This window comes from Netta rufina, assembly GCF_964035555.1.
Source record: "Netta rufina genome assembly, chromosome: 5".
Taxonomy (NCBI): Eukaryota; Metazoa; Chordata; class Aves; order Anseriformes; family Anatidae; genus Netta; species Netta rufina.
Window position 1 is genome coordinate 1,404,652 of NC_140128.1, and position 16,500 is coordinate 1,421,151.

The window sequence follows — 16,500 nt, forward strand, 5'->3', positions numbered from 1 at the left end:
TTTAAAGTCAGTATTTTTATTCTATTATTAAGCAGGCACTAGTACAGCATTACAGTTGTAGTTTGTGTCACCCAGCATGTTTGTCTTTCAAATCCACAATATATAAAATACTAAAAAAAATTAGAAAGTTTAGTTTGTGGTGGCCTCCTAATGATCACAAGGGCTTGCTATTAAAAGAGTAATTAAAAGCTGTAATAGAAGGCTCCCTATACGAAAACTACTTTAACTTACCCTAAAAATACCAATACCACCATCCTCAAAAAAATTAGGGAGACACTATGTTAGTGTCTATTCCTGAAGTAGGATCTTATTAGTTAAGAACTGCAAAGCATACTTACTTGCATTTCTTGCTGGATCCTTCAGTCTATATATTAGCATGTACGCATTTGTGGAGCTGGTAAAGAAAAAAAAAGTTACCTGAATTTATCAGATAGAAGGACAACATTCATTTCAAAAGCCGGTTTGGTCCCCCTGACCACCCTGTAAAGAACTATGCTGTATGTATCTTAGTAACATGCTAAGCAAAAATGATTTTCAAAAACACTATATTATTTTAATCATCTTTTATTCTATCCATTTTTGTTTTTTCGCTAACATGTTAAGCACATGCATGTTGGTCAATCATTCGATTATGCTAAACACCAGAAAAGAATTCAATATTGCAGTACTAACCTGGCAAAAGCACTGGAATAATAGCCTCTGCTTCCAGAAGATCCACCATATGTTTTCTTAATATCTTCCTGAGTTATCTAACAGAAAATCAGATTATTATTATTAGAGAGACTAGCAATAATCAATATGCATTTATTCTCATTAGAAAAAATGTCATTACTTATCAATAAAATATTAATCATTTTTTTAAAAAAGGTATTTCAGATCTGTTTATTTGCTGAGTGAAAAAAAAATCCAATTCAAAGTGACCTGCCTCTTTATTTTACTATGAATTTAACAGATCTACAAATACACTTCTCTAAGCAAGGAAGTATTTTTAGCATATATAGGAAAGCCAAATTTTAAATCCAGCAGTGTGTGTGTGAATAAAGGCTTCTTTATAAATCATCCCTCCCTCAGTATCAACATCTTATGGCATGTCATGAGAATTCACCATAAGGCCTGGTATGTTGGAGCCTATTTCTTACAAAGTTTCTCTTACAATAGAGGGAGAACTACACTTAAATTGTCATGGAAAGAATATCCTATGTTACACTTACAGAAAAAACAAGGCAACACAAGGAAACTGAATAAACAGGAGAACAATCAAAGGTTGAAGATCAACTAACTGTTCCCCTCATATGGGGAATATTCCCCTTATAGGGTCTCAACTGAACCAGGTAGACTCAGCTGTAATACCATCCAGACACCTCTTATTACGTTCTGGTTTTACTGCATGATTTCTGACTGAAATAGATCATGGCTCAGACAAAAGGACTAAAATTAAATCTGACTTGCAACTACAGACCACACAGAAGGGGCTTCACTGAAAACTGGTGTCACAGTGTAATTCACAACTAGTAAATGACATTGGCATGCTGATATACATTGCTACCTGCAAGTGGGAACTGTTCTTTGACTTACACCACAATGCTAAAATTCGGGGTGGAGGGTGTGAGGAAGAGAACTGAAAAGCCCCCAACCTCAAAAAGATAGAGGCTAAAATCTGTAACCAGCACTGACAGTGGATGGAAGCAGAACTGAAAGGGCAGGGAGAGAAAATTAAAGAAAGTAATTCTACCTAATACCTACCCTTCACTACAATGTACAAAAAAAACAACACAGAAAATTTACAAATCATTTAAGATAATGAAACAACTGTTAAACACAAGTGAAAAATCATATGAAAAATACAAGCTCATTGGTTCATTTATGTTACTTAAGATAACAAAATTGTTTCTACCTTGCTAACATGCTGATCATTAAAACTGTACCATTGGTCATCACTAAATGATTTTATACAGGCATAGTAATGGCCACCAGCAGCACTTCCAGAATGAACCATAACAGAAAAGAGCTCATACAGTAGAGAATTCTGAGGAGAAAAGAAAAAGTTATGATAAAATATATTAAGAAAAGGTAACCAAATGATTTTACTAAAACAATTACATGAACCCAAGTATATAAATAGTTGTATATTAAAAAACATATCTGTGTAACAGAAATACATTACTGCAATACACACTTAAAATTTGAGCTACAATATGCTAAATACTATACAGGAGTATATAATAGAAATGAAGAGAAATTTCCCCTTTGTATTGCGGAGAGAGACAAGACAGACCAAGTAACTTAAGTCATGGATACATGTTTTTCTTCCTGAGATACATTCCTTTTTTTCAAGAACCAGCTTAATGCATTAGTGTTATTTCTTTTCTGAACAAACTCTGACTGTGAAGATATACAAGAACAGAAACATATACCAATTTATTTCATTTCCATACCCAGGAGGAAATAGCAAAATAACACAACAGGATATGAACTTGCATTAAGCATTACTGAAAATAATCCTCAGGCTAAAAAACAAACCCTGAAAATGCATACTACATATGTTTAAAAAAAATCAGTAACACCAAAGAGCAACCACCAAAACAATTATCAGTGCCTTAAAAAAAAAAAAAAAAAAAAGGCTATTCCTAAACCATAGAACAGCAAGTTTTACAGCTCAGTTGAAGGATGAACATTTTCATTAGGATGGCAAGCAGACTCAGAACTATATTGGTTCATTCCAACCATACATGCATCTACTATGTTTTTGTAATTCTTAGAATTTGTTACTTCTTTACCATACTGCTATGTACTGCTTTTTGCCCCTTAACGTATAATGCAAAAAAAAAACAGTAACAGCTTTCAGTATTCACTCTTCATTTACTTCCCTCACAACACCCTGAACATGCTAAGAACCGTTTTCATCAATGAAAAGATAGGTATTAAAAGACATACCACATTGCTGTGTACACATTAAAAAACGCTGAACAATACTGACTCACATAGGTGTTACAAGAAATAAGTATTTTTAGATTACATAGAAGAAATACTTTAAATTATACTGCATCCATTAAGATACCTTAACCCAAAAAGTTGGCAAGGTAACTGTTAAGCCTGTTTTGTCTTGACAAGCAGCTAAACTTACTGTAGTTGGCCAAAGCTACTGTCAGAAGTAGGCCTTGACATTTGCATCAGATACATTACAATACTCTGTCCTTGTTCTAATCAAGCGACTATCAAGTAATTTTTTTTCAGCTAGTGGACAGTAGTCAGAACACTCAAAAAACCCTCTCAAATAGTTTAAGGTAAACGTAAAGATGAACAGACGTACAGTTTAAAATCCAAGTCTTTCAGTATCAATGAAAATTAACAGTCATGGCCAATCAGCTTTCTAACAAATCAGAATAAAAATTATTGGCCAAATTTCCAATGTGTTCACTGAATGAGGGTACCTGAGGTATCCATTGCATACATTAACATAAAACTTAAGATTCAAAGAATTTTCTACTGGCAAGAAAACTCAATTAAGTTTCTCTAAGACCTTCAGCAACTATGTCCCACAAAAATATGACTGCTAGCCTAGGCTGACTGGCAGCCTGATTTCTTTATATTAACTCCGGATGAGATTGTTTAACAGTTCCCTGGCCTCATCTGTATCATTTTGCAATCAGTTGCATGCTTTCCTTTGCCATTGTGTCAATTTTTGAAATTTGAATAAAAATGCAGGCTTCTCTTTTGTTAAGTAACAATTATTTATATTTATAATTATTTATATTTGTGGTGGACTGACTCCTTTCAGCAACTAAGCAACCACCCAATCACTCTCTCCTCTCCCTGAGTGGAATGTTGGAATTAACCAGAAGAGCAGAAGTGAGAAAACTTGTCAGTGGAGATGAAGGAATTTTAGTAAGCAAAGGAAAAGAAGTGATGCAAAGGCATTCACTCACCGTCATGCGATCATCAGATCACCAGCTTTAACTTACTGAAGATGACGTTACATGGCATGGGATACAGCTCAGCATATTTTTCTCATCAGTTTGGGTTACCTGTCCCAGCTATGTGACCCTCCCAGCTTCTTGCCCACCTCTAGCCATATCATGGCAGGGGCAGAGCAAGAAAGCAAGTCTTGTCACTGCACAAGCACTATTCAACAAGAGCTAAAATACTGGTGTTTTCAGTTTTAGTAACAATTCCAAAATTTGGCATCATACAGGCTGCTGTGAAGTTAATTCCATACCAACCAGACCCAGAACATTTTTTAAACATACCTTTTCACTGCCAACTTTAGATATTCTTTCTGCTGCACTGTTGCTTTCAAGGCAGATTCCTTCATCGACTCCATCATCATTAGAAAAATCATTGCTCATTTGATCACTGTGACAACTGCCTTCATTTTCTGCTCCACTATCAGTGCAACTTTCAGTCTGAGGAGATTTCTTAAAAAAAGACAAACACTACTGTCATACAACATTTAAAGTTACATGGAACAAGAAATGAAAATATTTGCAAAATGGCAAGCTTATATCAGATACTAGCCTATTCCTTTTACGAAGTTCATTCAAATACTCGTAGGTCTAGTAAGTCCTATTAAAACATACCCCGTTGATCAGAACTGATTTGACCAGAAGTATTTTCATCCACAGTAAAAAGATGTCTTCCATTTTAACTCACTGGACAGGGTCAAGGTATTACAGTAAGAATGACTAGTGTTTTATTAATTATTAATGTTTTATGGACTAACTTCAGCATTTGAAGTTACAAAATATTTTCATTATCACTTGTAAGCAAGACAGATTTAAACACAAATTTAAGTATGCTGCACGCTGGATTTGCAGGATGTGGAAAAGCCTAGCAACTTGTGCTTTTAAGTTTCTCGTGAAGATAAGAAATCAGAAACAACTTCTTTATGGGAAGCATGGAAATCCTGTATCAATTAGAGAACATGACTCCTTTTCAAAAAGGAAGGAAAATCCAGATATATATTGAAATTTCAAATTAAAACACTATCATAGCTAAAAGAAATTTTATGAAGATGAATGTTTAAATAGCTTTATTAGACTGACAGTTTGATTTCCTTAATAAGGAGCTTCAAGAAAGTCAAAGACTTTTCTCCAAAACTAAAAACTTTACCTCATCTTCGACATCGATGAAAATACTCATGTCTAACTCCTCTGGAAACGTCATACGATCATTGAGTTTAATTCTGTGCATAGTGGTATAATCAAAGTCAAATCTCTTCAGCTGTAATGTCAACAGATATGGAAAATGCAAGAACCGCAGGCCCTAAACAAAGTAAAGACAATTATTATGTTACTACCACTGTCAGGATCAGTGTCTAGCAAAAATAGTTTTCCACAAACGATCTGGAAAGTGCTTACCTTCCTTGCATCACATTTCTTCTTACACCTCTCACAAAAATACTGATTGGGGCCATCAAGAATCTCAGGCTGAATGAAAGCATGCAGTGCTTCTTCCTAATAAGAAAAAGATGTTACCTGATTTTTTAAAGAATGTTTACGGTGCAGGTATAAATCAGAACGCATGTACGGTGATACAAACAAAAATTATTTCAGTCACTGAAAACTACAAAACTTGAATGACAGATTTTGATAGTTCCTTTAGACCCCTCAAAAACTGAATGAAGTGTCATTACACGACATTATATTAGTGGTTTCACTGCTTACCACATATAGTAAGCTGTACTTTAAAAAACGTTATTAAAGCTCTTGAGAACTTCATTATTTTGGAGCTGTATAAATATCCTTATGTTTTTCGATCGTTTTATGAGAAACATAATATTCCTCAGGTTTTCTGACTTATATCTCTTCCAATTTTCTCTTAAGTAATCTTTACACCAAAGTTAGTTTTTATTAGGACATTTCTTAATACAATTCCTATTCTAATACATTTCACAATCTTCTATTCTTATTACTGATAGTTTTCTCAACAAAATCAGTGATAAAACTTTTATGCTGTGCTGCCCCCCAAACTGTAAGACTCTACTTTTAGAGTAACTGTTACCTTCAAGAGGTAATTGCCAGGTAGTCTCAGAGCTACTGAATATTTCTAACATTCTTAACATACACACTTCAAACCATACCATAGGGGATGAATCATTAGATAAGTATGTTTTCATTTAATCTTTCAGTTTAATCCTTTTTGTAGGTCACAGAATCAAGAGAACACAGGTTGGAAGGAACTTCTAGACTATCTCTAGTTCTTAATGTTTGAACACTTAGCATAGTAAGATGCCATAGCAAACAGTTCAAACTAATTATCGTGAGGCATCGATAGGCACTTAGGATATAGTTTTCTCCATAAAGAGGCATTCAAATATAGCCAGTAGTTCCACAGATATCTTACTGCAAGCATTTGTTTAAATGTGAACAGGTGGAGTAGAATCTTTATGAAATGCTACACAATGAATGAATAACCATTAGGTAAAACTTACTGGAAAAAACTATGAACAAATTTCCATCTCAGATTTTCAGAGTTCATCTAGTTTTTCCATGTCCAAAGAATAAACACAATTAAAAATATAAGACCTTGTTACCAACCTAAGTTAGATTTCTAAGACATATTTCCTTTTTTTAAGTCACCTATTTTCAAATTACCCTTAATAGTTTGGCAATGACACTACACTGAAAGCAAGTTCATGCAGTTGTCATCATAATTCTACTTAAATCCACTCTTACACCCTCAGTAAAAAAGCTAACAAAAGATGATGAACACTCAAAACACTTAAAACAAATGTATTTGCCACACCTCCAGACTACTGGAATTAGCACTAGTTGTCTGGTGTTATAAAGCATTTCTGCTTCTTTCTAGTATAAATTTCAGCATGCCAGCTAATTTCTCAGTGCAACCACTCCTCTCAGCTGTTATCTGTCAATACTTTTATGACTTAGAGTAAAAAAAAAAAAATTGAGCTTCTGTCTAATACTGTTAAATTCAGGCATACCAGTATCAACAAAATCCATGTGAATTGCTGCTCCTGTTTACCCACATCTAATTAGAAGCTATATATTATGTCTGTATCTCTACTGACCTCCAGGAGACCACCTAAGGTTTTTTAAAGCATGCCCTCTAACTCTGCAGTTACTGAAAAAAATTATTAAATCTTGAGATACATACTGACAAGATCTCAGTGCCTGAACAAGGTTATAGCTAAGCAGTTCTATTATATGACACGAACTTGGGAAATAAAGAATCAAAAAATCAAAATGCAAACCTTAAGAACGTACTGAGTATTTTTATAGTTGCTTCATATTAGGAAATAAAACATAACATTATCCTTCCAAGAAGTTCTTCAGTGCTGCCATTTAAGAAGTAATACATGTATATTTATAGATAAATGCGACATCTCAGGTATCTACATTTTTTGGTAGTACACAATGTCGAACAGTGGGATAATACACTTTACGTGGCATTCTACGGATTAACCTTAAAGTTCATACATCGATTCTCTCTTATAAGAAAGTAATGGAAAATCACTTACCTCTAACTAGAGTTCTTTGAAGGTAGTATCCTCCTTAGATCCCCTATCTTGGGTTGTGTCGCCTGCTGCAAGTTCCCTCAGGAGCTGACTAGCAAGGTCTAAAAAGTTTTATATTCCCTTCTATAAGCCCTATTAGCGCATGTGTGAAGTTTTTGATCTCTCACAAATACCCTTTTACCTACACCTACTAAATCACCATCTACGGATCAATGGAGGATACTACCTTCAGAGAATTCCATTTAGAAACAGGCGATCTTTCCCTTCTCCAAAAGCAAGTATCCTCCATATCTCCCCACTGCTGAAGACTACAAAACTAAAAATTACATCTGCTATAAATAAGACAAATGCAGGGGGGAGAATCAACTGAATATAATCAGAGTAGGAATTTAAAAAAAAAAAAAGCTCAAAAATTGAAGCATCAGTACAAATTGAAACCATGTAACTCAGTAACAAGTCTTAGAAGTATTTTCGTCACTGTAGAGTAAACCCAGTAATTGCTGATTTACAGGAGAATTGTCAAATGCTACCAAAAAGTAATCTGTATTTTAAATTCTTGATTGTTCAAGCTTCCGTCATTTTCACAAATATACAAAGAACTTTTTTTTTTTTTTACAGCATTCTGCTATATACTTCTTCCTTCTCCAGTGAAGAAAATTTCAAGCTGAGACATGTACAATGTATTGTTAAATGCAGAATGCAATTATAAAGTAAGGATTTCATTATTTTCTTGAATAGATCAGAAAAAACTCCATTAAATAAAAATTACAATAAAAACCTCGTTTTGGGAAATATTTGTAGAAACATGTTAAAATATGAAAAGGGAAGCAATCTATACAAAAGGTCACAATCACTGGAATTACAGCTCAAAACACGGTTTTGAATAGCTGGATATTTCTGGGTATGAAAAAAAATTACTGCAGTCCTAAAAAAAATTCAAAAGATTTCACTAACATGAATTCTTTTGTGAGATAGATGTCCTTCATATCTTTACTGCTACTCAAGATTAGTATTTAAAGCACTAAGTATCTTGAACCTACATTGCAGTTTAACCTAATTCTGATAGTTTTTTTAACAGTATTCTGTTAAGAACTACACACTTGTGCTTAAAAAATGCTAACATGCTAAAAACAAAAGGCAAAAATAATTTGTCTATAATAAATAACCTTGGTAAGCCAATTATGCAACAAGTGATTGTTTAAAACAACCTTTACCCAAAGGCTTCAATTCATTCTAACTCTTTCTCACAACTCCACCAATATTACAGATATTTTGAACCACAACAGTGGAATTTCAGTTTGTAATGAAATTCCTTTTCAGGGGCTAGGAAAAAATAAAAAGCTTTCTCAGATTTACTAATATATATGCTTGCCAACATCAGTAATGCTGGAGCAAAAGTGATCAAGAATATCAATATACAATAGGATTTTTTTTTCATTATTTAATTTCTTGCTAAAAACATATGGTATTTCAGATGTGAACTTTAAAAAGCACAGCAACAACACTGCAAGTTAACTAAAAAATTCTAAGTCAATCTTCTCTTCCTCCACTAAGATTTTCAACAATGCTATTAAAATTTAGCAGCTTTCTCAATAAAGAGAACAACCCAAAGAAAACTTAGTGATTTCAAAAATATCTCAGGTCAATGATGAAAATTTTATCAGGAAGAAAATAATTGATTACTGAAGCCCTAAGGCAATAAAGTTGCATTTCCCCTCCCCTTATACATGCACCAGTAGGACTCATTGAAGGGTAAAAGAAAAAACAAAACAAAAAATAAACCAAAAAGCCAAAAAAAATCTTCTAGAACTTGCTAGCTGGTTCACTGCACAAAGACGAACACCCCAAGATGGAGTATCTAGGATGATACTTACCATGTAAAAAATTATACCACTGTCGCATTATGTATTCTATGTGTGTATGGATGCACTATTAGTCAGCATAATAGTACACACCACGCTAGCAAATGCCTGGTTGGAGCCATACGGGCGGATGACCAAAGGAATATCCAAGTAAGTGTCGATTCTCCATCCTTCATAGCCACATTCTAGACACCTTACATAGTCTTTCAGTTTGCCTTGATACAGCTGATTTATAAGATCGGCCTGAAACAGACAAATATTTAACAGTGCTTTAAACAAGTGTAAAATAATGTTTCTTTAGTTTTACAAGATTTTTTAAAAATTATTATTTTAAGTCTTAACTGCATAACTATGAAGTTAGAATTGTCACTTCCTAGCAGGAAGCATCTCTTGATCCTCTCCCCTATTCCCCTACCCCACCACTGCAGAACACACGCGTAAAAACAGCTTCTCAAAGCACTTTACATTAAGCTTCAAGGTATCCTTTATGGACACATCTTAAGAATGACTAGAAAACTATCAAAATTAAGTCTGTTTTTTAAAAAAGAATGCCTGATCGTGCAGACATTTTTAACACTGATATTACACTCTTTCCCTGCATCTCTGGAGGGAGGTGGAGAAAGATAGAGATATTTGCCAATCTACAAATATGGAAGCTGGCTGTATGACAACTTAGCTACTTATCAGAATGTAGAATGTGTTATGAATATACTGTCTTCTGTGTTAGAAGAGAGGGCTTGAGCTGCAAGAGCCCACAATATAGCTAAAAAATACTGATAGCAAGGAAGTTATCACAAAAGGAGTTACATAAGCACTTTCAGTGCTTCAGATAAAGAATATCCAGAGTTCAGAATATTCCACTTTTAATTGGAGATGAAAATAGAATTAACATGCAAAAATATGTTTTAGTAGTACAGATACCATACAAACAAGAAAATTAGTAACTGCTGTAGACCACCAATAATCTTGTGCTTAGAATTTAGAGTTCACATTTTTCACAATCATCCTTAAAAAAAAAAAAAAAAAAAAAAAACACACCGCTGAATGAGTGAAAGTTTTGATACAATTACCTGTTCTGTTTGCTTCCATTTCTGCTCCAAAGCATCAAACATGACTCTACAAAGCTCCTGTACATCATGTTGCTGCCATGCTGTTAGAAATTGAGTTTTATTTTAAAACAAGAGAAGTTATTTACCCAATACTAACTGTAGTCTCAGAATGCTTCCTAAAGCTATCAATTTGTTTTCAAGCCTCTTCCAAGGTGTTTACAACATTAATCACTACTGGGACAGCATTCAATTCTACAAGCAGTTAGCTTTCAAATTAAATTAGAAAAAAAAAAAAGACAACCAAGTTGCTCAGTGTGTATAAACAAGAATTCTGTATATAACAATAAATAAGTATACAGAAGTGCTAACATGCACCATTCGAAATTATAAAATAAACTGGTTCTGACTTATTTCATGGTGATTCTCCAGAATCCAATAATGTGTTTTCCCCTCACTCCCCATTAAGTGTAAGAACACCGGTTGTGTAATTACTCCATGGAAAATTAACAGGTTATGGAGAAAAATTATATTATGTGCAAAACAGTTTGATTTTATGGAATTTTCAATGTAATTTTCTACTTCACTGGAATGCATTCATTTGACACTCATGATTCAAAACAGATGCAAGTTTCTCCTGAAGAGATTTTTTTTTTTTTTTTTAAGAAACAGTTAACATTTATAACTGCAATGACAGGTTAATTACAAAACCAAGGTATTTTACTTTAATGACCTAAACCTCTCAGATATTTATTTTAAAAAACAAAACAAATCACAACCAAACAACAACTTAGGCCATTTTGCTTCCATCCGAAGTGGATTCTAATAATCATTTTTAATTATTTAGGTATTTTTCCCCATCAGCAGCAGTTTAGGCCCCTAAGAGGGGACTACTGAAGTAAATCACACAAGCTTAATAGCTGCATATTACCCTCACTGCTGTCCCATCCAAAACTCCGTGTAACATCTGTTGTTTCAATTGCTCTTTTTTTGCTGGTCTGCAGTAAAACAAACAGCCTTTGAAGCTGGTATGGGATACTTGTCACAGGATCCTCTTCAGATTCTTCAAATTCCCATCTATTCGCAACATTAGATATTTAACAATTAACAACGACTTGAAAATATTACTGAAAAAGACATTTAAATCAGCACTTATTGCATTTCAAGAGGTCTGCCAGATTAGATGTCAACTGAAGCTCTGTTACTGGGAGCAAGTCAAAAATTCTCCTTAAACAAAATTGCTTTCCATTTCTTCAGTGAATGACAATGCTATTCTTTAAAAGTACAAACATAAAACAAACAAGTAAAATACTTTTGAAGCCATTCACTGCCCAAATACAGACATGAACTCCAATTAGTATCACACTCCTTTTGAAGTTTGATCTTTCCAGGATGTGAAAAAAAAAAAATATATATATATATGTTGTGGCATAGTCTAGCTTTAAAAAGCTAGTCTATGCCACAACAATAATATTCTAGTATTTCAGCAAAATCTGAAGATGTTAAACAGGTAACATGTACTAGCCTATCCAGTTTGGTATCAAGTATTAAAAGAAATCTTCCTCCTTTCCCCTTAGGATAACTTCTCTACTCACTTTTCTGCATCCTTGCATGTTATCCAAACTATTCTATCCACTTTGGAATCAAGGTTTTCTATTAACATTCAGATACATTTCAATATGCAAAAGAGAAGGCATTTAAAAGGTTTTTCTACCACAATGTGTCAGGACAGATAGTACATACTGTGACATTAGGAATGTATTTTGATCATGTATACTCACTTATATAATGCATTTCTAAACTCAGGAGTCATGAAAAGCGTTTGTAAAAGGCTGTTCAAGTAGCAAGTCATTGCTTGATTTACTAGACCCACATAGCCTATAAATACAAAAAGAATGATATGGAAATAACGTAAAAAGATGCCACATCACATAAAATATGTTGACAATAAGACAACTGTGATCATGTTTACTCAAGAACTACATCCAGCTGTTGTCATTTGTACTACATAAATTGAGGCAATTTACAATTGCTTACTTCAGTAAGCATTAAAAAAACAGTTTTTAACACAGATGTTTTCTCTGAATTACACAGAGCTACTTTAATCATCACGAATCACATTTCACAGCAATAAACAATATTTAATGTTGACTTCTCCACCAATGGAGACACAGATAACACTAAATAGTTTTAATAGTTAAAGTATTTTTATGAACAAATTCTAGACTTCTGTAAAATTTTGTAAAGTAGCTTACTTACTGCCTAGCTATCAACTACAAAATATCCTAGTTATAATGTAGTTACAATTTGTATCAGTATTGGTTTGTATTAAAGCCTGAGAGCTATAAACCGAACATCTTAAGTGCCAATGCACATACATCTCTCTAAATCTTCCACAGTAACTAGAAAAGCTACTAAAAATTAGTGGGTTTTGTTAGCTGAAAAGGGAGATATCTGTATTAACCTTACTGTCATTTTAAGATTTTCTCCGAAGTATATAACATTAATAACAGCTGATAAGCAAGCAACATATACTGAAGCACCATGTAATAAAGCAAATACACTTATTCATACACTGAAGCTGTATTAAATACATCTCAGTTTCATATTAGTAATGAAGAGGCAGCTACTCCATGCCAAACAGGCAATTTTTATGAAGAGGCTAACTTTGGAAGTGTGTATTTTATTTATTACTCTGTACACAACTAATCTTCTTAGTTTTGTCACACGCAAAAAGTTATGCGGCAGATAAACATTCCTATCTCAAAAAAATCTCAAGCAAGAATGAACTGGTGTAATATGTCAGCTTTGTATCTGCTCAAAAAAGCTTAGAACCAGGAATTAGTCTTATTACTGAGCTACAACTTTATGGACACATAATAGCATATATAAAAATAAAAAGCAAATGCTAATGCATGTTGCAGGACTTGGATTAACAGCTCAGCAAATGGATTAAGAACACCTGCCTTGAACAGGGGTGTTGGACCAGGTGACCTCCAGAGGTCCCTTCCAACCTCACTATTCTAGTGCTTCTCCAAAAAAAAAAAAATACGAGCTGAGTGTTTGTAGAGAAGATAGGTAAGAACATGAAGTAAGAATCTAGAATAGATTCTTAGGCTGCCCAGGGAAGTGGTGGAGTCACCTTCCCTGGAAGTCTTCAGAAGACGTTTAGATGTAGAGCTTAGGGATATGGTTTAGTGGGGACTGCTAGCGTTAGGTCAGAGGTTGGACTCGATGATCTTGAGGTCTCTTCCAACCTAGAAATTCTGTGATTCTGTAATAGTATGAAATTTGACAGGGATACTCCCAAATATTTCATGCCTGTGATGTTACAAGAATTTAGTATCTGTCAATCTTCATACACAACTGGGGAGTGCATATCTTGATAGCAAAACAGAGCTATGACCATGAAAAATATGAGATTCCAGGCAGCTTCTTTTACTCTTCCCTTCTGGCAACCACTTCAACTGTGCAACATTTCCTTCCAGCCAACAGAGAGGGAAGGGCTGCAACACACAGACTGTGGGAGGTGGCAGCAGCTGCTGGCTGGCTGGGCAGAAGCTGCCTTGTCCTCCCCTCTGTACAGCAAAGAGGGATCTGCCCTGGCACTGAGCTGCGTTCCCCCTTCCAGAGGGAGTCTCTGCTCACTGGTGAGGTGCCAGGCAGTGGACAGAATCTCTTGGCAATCACAGTGTAAGCAGGGAAACCAGAACTGAGGGGCTGCAGGAGAAAGCCAATAGCTAACATCTGGATTGCAAAGATTTGGGAACAGCCCCTCTTACAAAATGGCATCAAGTACTCATTGAGCTGCAACTGAAAACACAGCTTGGGATGAATACTTTTTGGTAATACAGTCACAACTTCTCAGCCAGGGACACAGCAGTGGATTAATATGGAAATTGAGGGTCCCTGACAGTTTGAATTGCACTGATTGCACTGTCAATAGATATGGATGAGATAGAGCTCTTCTTCTTCCATAGTGCAAGGATGTCATAGAAAATGTGATGGAAAATACATCAGCATGGTGGTTCCTCCTCCTGCCCTCCCCTCCCAATAAATTGGGATTTCTTTTGAGAATTCTGAAGATGCTGCTATTTCAAAGTATACTAAAATAGTAACAAATTAGTAATGCCTTTACAAGAGAGAACATTATACCTGTCTCTGATTTGCTCAGGACTGAAGAATATGAGTAGCTTTGACTGACATAATCACTGGTACAGCCAACAGAGCCTTCTCTTGGAAGTGGGCCTATAAATCTGTCTTGCACACTGTCATCTGTTGTACCTGATTCCTCCTAAAACAGAAATGCAATTATTTTATGCAAAAATTATACTTTTTTTTTTTTTTTTTTACTGAAGTACCTAGAAAATTTCTCTCACAGCTAAGAAATCAGCTTAAAATACCATACTTTTTTCACTTTTAACACAGCAGATTTACAGTTGTTTGGGTAATAAATATTCAATTCTGCCCTCCAAATTCCCAGCTCCTTCAGAAAGCATTATTTATGCTAGTGGAAGGAAATACCCTTTACAATTCTGTATAATCAAATAAAGTATTCTAATACATACAACAAGCAAGCTTGCAATTTATCATCTCTTATGTCTCAAGTTTAGAGTGCTAAAATGCAAAATACAATTCTCGTTCCTTTTTTTGGTATGAAAACTACAATTCAGTATTCCTTCAAAATCATCCTCAAATTCTGACCTTGGGTTTCATTTCTTTTCCAGATAATGAAGTTCATAAAAGGCTAAGTAGGCCTTATGCTGACATCAGAGCTGAGTAATAAACATCCATATATCACTGGTCTACCTGATCCCCAATTTAAATAAACTCTACCTATGTTTATCTTTTACTACATCACATATTTGAGGAACAGCAATCTTACAATATTTTGTTACAGCAGACAATTGCTTGCAGAAACACTGATCTTTTTTTTTTATTATTTTTAAATAAGGTAAAATTGGGAGCAGATAATTCTACTGTTGATACAGCGCTATCTCTTCTGAAAATTCCATGAGTGGCCTAACATTGCTTTCAAACAATCACAGGAAAAGGAACAAGTATAATTAAACCTATATTATTAAAACTTATCTCTAAACACGTCGGATTAATTATATAATCTTACAAAATTATCCATAGCAAAGCATTACATACATGTAAATACTCAACAAGTATGAATAAAAAGTAAAAATAAGTCATTATTAGTGGAATTGGTCTTAATTCAGGATAAACCTAGAAGCATTACATAGCAGTCTAAAAGCCCGTTGAGGTTCCTGAGGTAGTAGCTTATATGAAACATATAGCCCAATTTAGTTTCATTTTCTGACATTATGAGAAGAGCAATACACATAGCATACATCTATCCTCCGAGCACTATAGCTTACGTAGCTGAGCAAAGATTTTACCTACCGATCTTATATGAGGTTGCTCACCATCTTTGTCTGTCAAATGTAGAAAATTTTTCTTCCCTGGCTCAAAACCAGCATCAAGAATAGTTTTGTCACTGTTCTGATCTATTGGAGTCTGTTAAAAAAATAAAGCGCTTTATTTTTTTAAACAGATTTATATGCAATTAACAGATTCTGTCCAAGTATATTGCTTGAAGTAGCTTCTGGCACACTAAGACAAGATGAAACAAAACATACTCATTAACACTGGAAGAACTTGGGGGCAGTTTAAAAGACAGTTTAAACTAAGTACGATAGTACAGTTTAATACTCAGAAGATGGACAATCTACTCAGGAGCCAAGACATTGGTCTGCAAAATTCCTGCAGAACAGTAAATCCTACAAAGCCTACGTGCACTTTTGTTAAAAAAAAAAAAAAAAAAAAAAAAAAGTTCAGCAAGCACAAGCATGTCTTGAAATAAGCTATTTCTTGAAAAAAAATCTTGTAAAGTTTTCTAAATGCATCTCTGAGAATCATATTAACCAAAAACAACATTGATTTACAATAAAGCACAGAAATAATGTTAGTCTTTTTTCGGTACAGTACATTCAGACAGGTATAAGAAACATGGAAAGTTTCTCAAATACGACCAAAGGAAACTGACAAAGGGGGTTAATTATCACATGAACTATTACTGAAAATACATACTGAAAATGAAAACTAGCATTAA

At 34.3% G+C, this 16,500-nt stretch overlaps 1 protein-coding gene across 3 annotated transcripts in view; it reads right to left on the reverse strand.

Annotated features, from left to right (window-relative positions):
• USP47 (ubiquitin specific peptidase 47) overlaps nucleotides 1–16,500 on the reverse strand; it is a 52,080-nt gene that overhangs the window by 19,421 nt on the left and 16,159 nt on the right. For all 3 annotated transcript variants that reach the window (XM_084287527.1, XM_084287528.1, XM_084287529.1), the window contains 12 exons: nucleotides 15,792–15,905; nucleotides 14,538–14,676; nucleotides 12,164–12,260; nucleotides 11,314–11,459; nucleotides 10,407–10,486; nucleotides 9,430–9,579; nucleotides 5,358–5,453; nucleotides 5,110–5,262; nucleotides 4,248–4,415; nucleotides 1,895–2,026; nucleotides 673–749; nucleotides 339–394 (listed from right to left, as the gene is read on the reverse strand). In XM_084287527.1, the coding sequence (XP_084143653.1) occupies nucleotides 339–394; nucleotides 673–749; nucleotides 1,895–2,026; nucleotides 4,248–4,415; nucleotides 5,110–5,262; nucleotides 5,358–5,453; nucleotides 9,430–9,579; nucleotides 10,407–10,486; nucleotides 11,314–11,459; nucleotides 12,164–12,260; nucleotides 14,538–14,676; nucleotides 15,792–15,905 (1,408 nt within the window). The remainder of the gene's footprint in view (nucleotides 1–338; nucleotides 395–672; nucleotides 750–1,894; nucleotides 2,027–4,247; nucleotides 4,416–5,109; nucleotides 5,263–5,357; nucleotides 5,454–9,429; nucleotides 9,580–10,406; nucleotides 10,487–11,313; nucleotides 11,460–12,163; nucleotides 12,261–14,537; nucleotides 14,677–15,791; nucleotides 15,906–16,500) is intronic.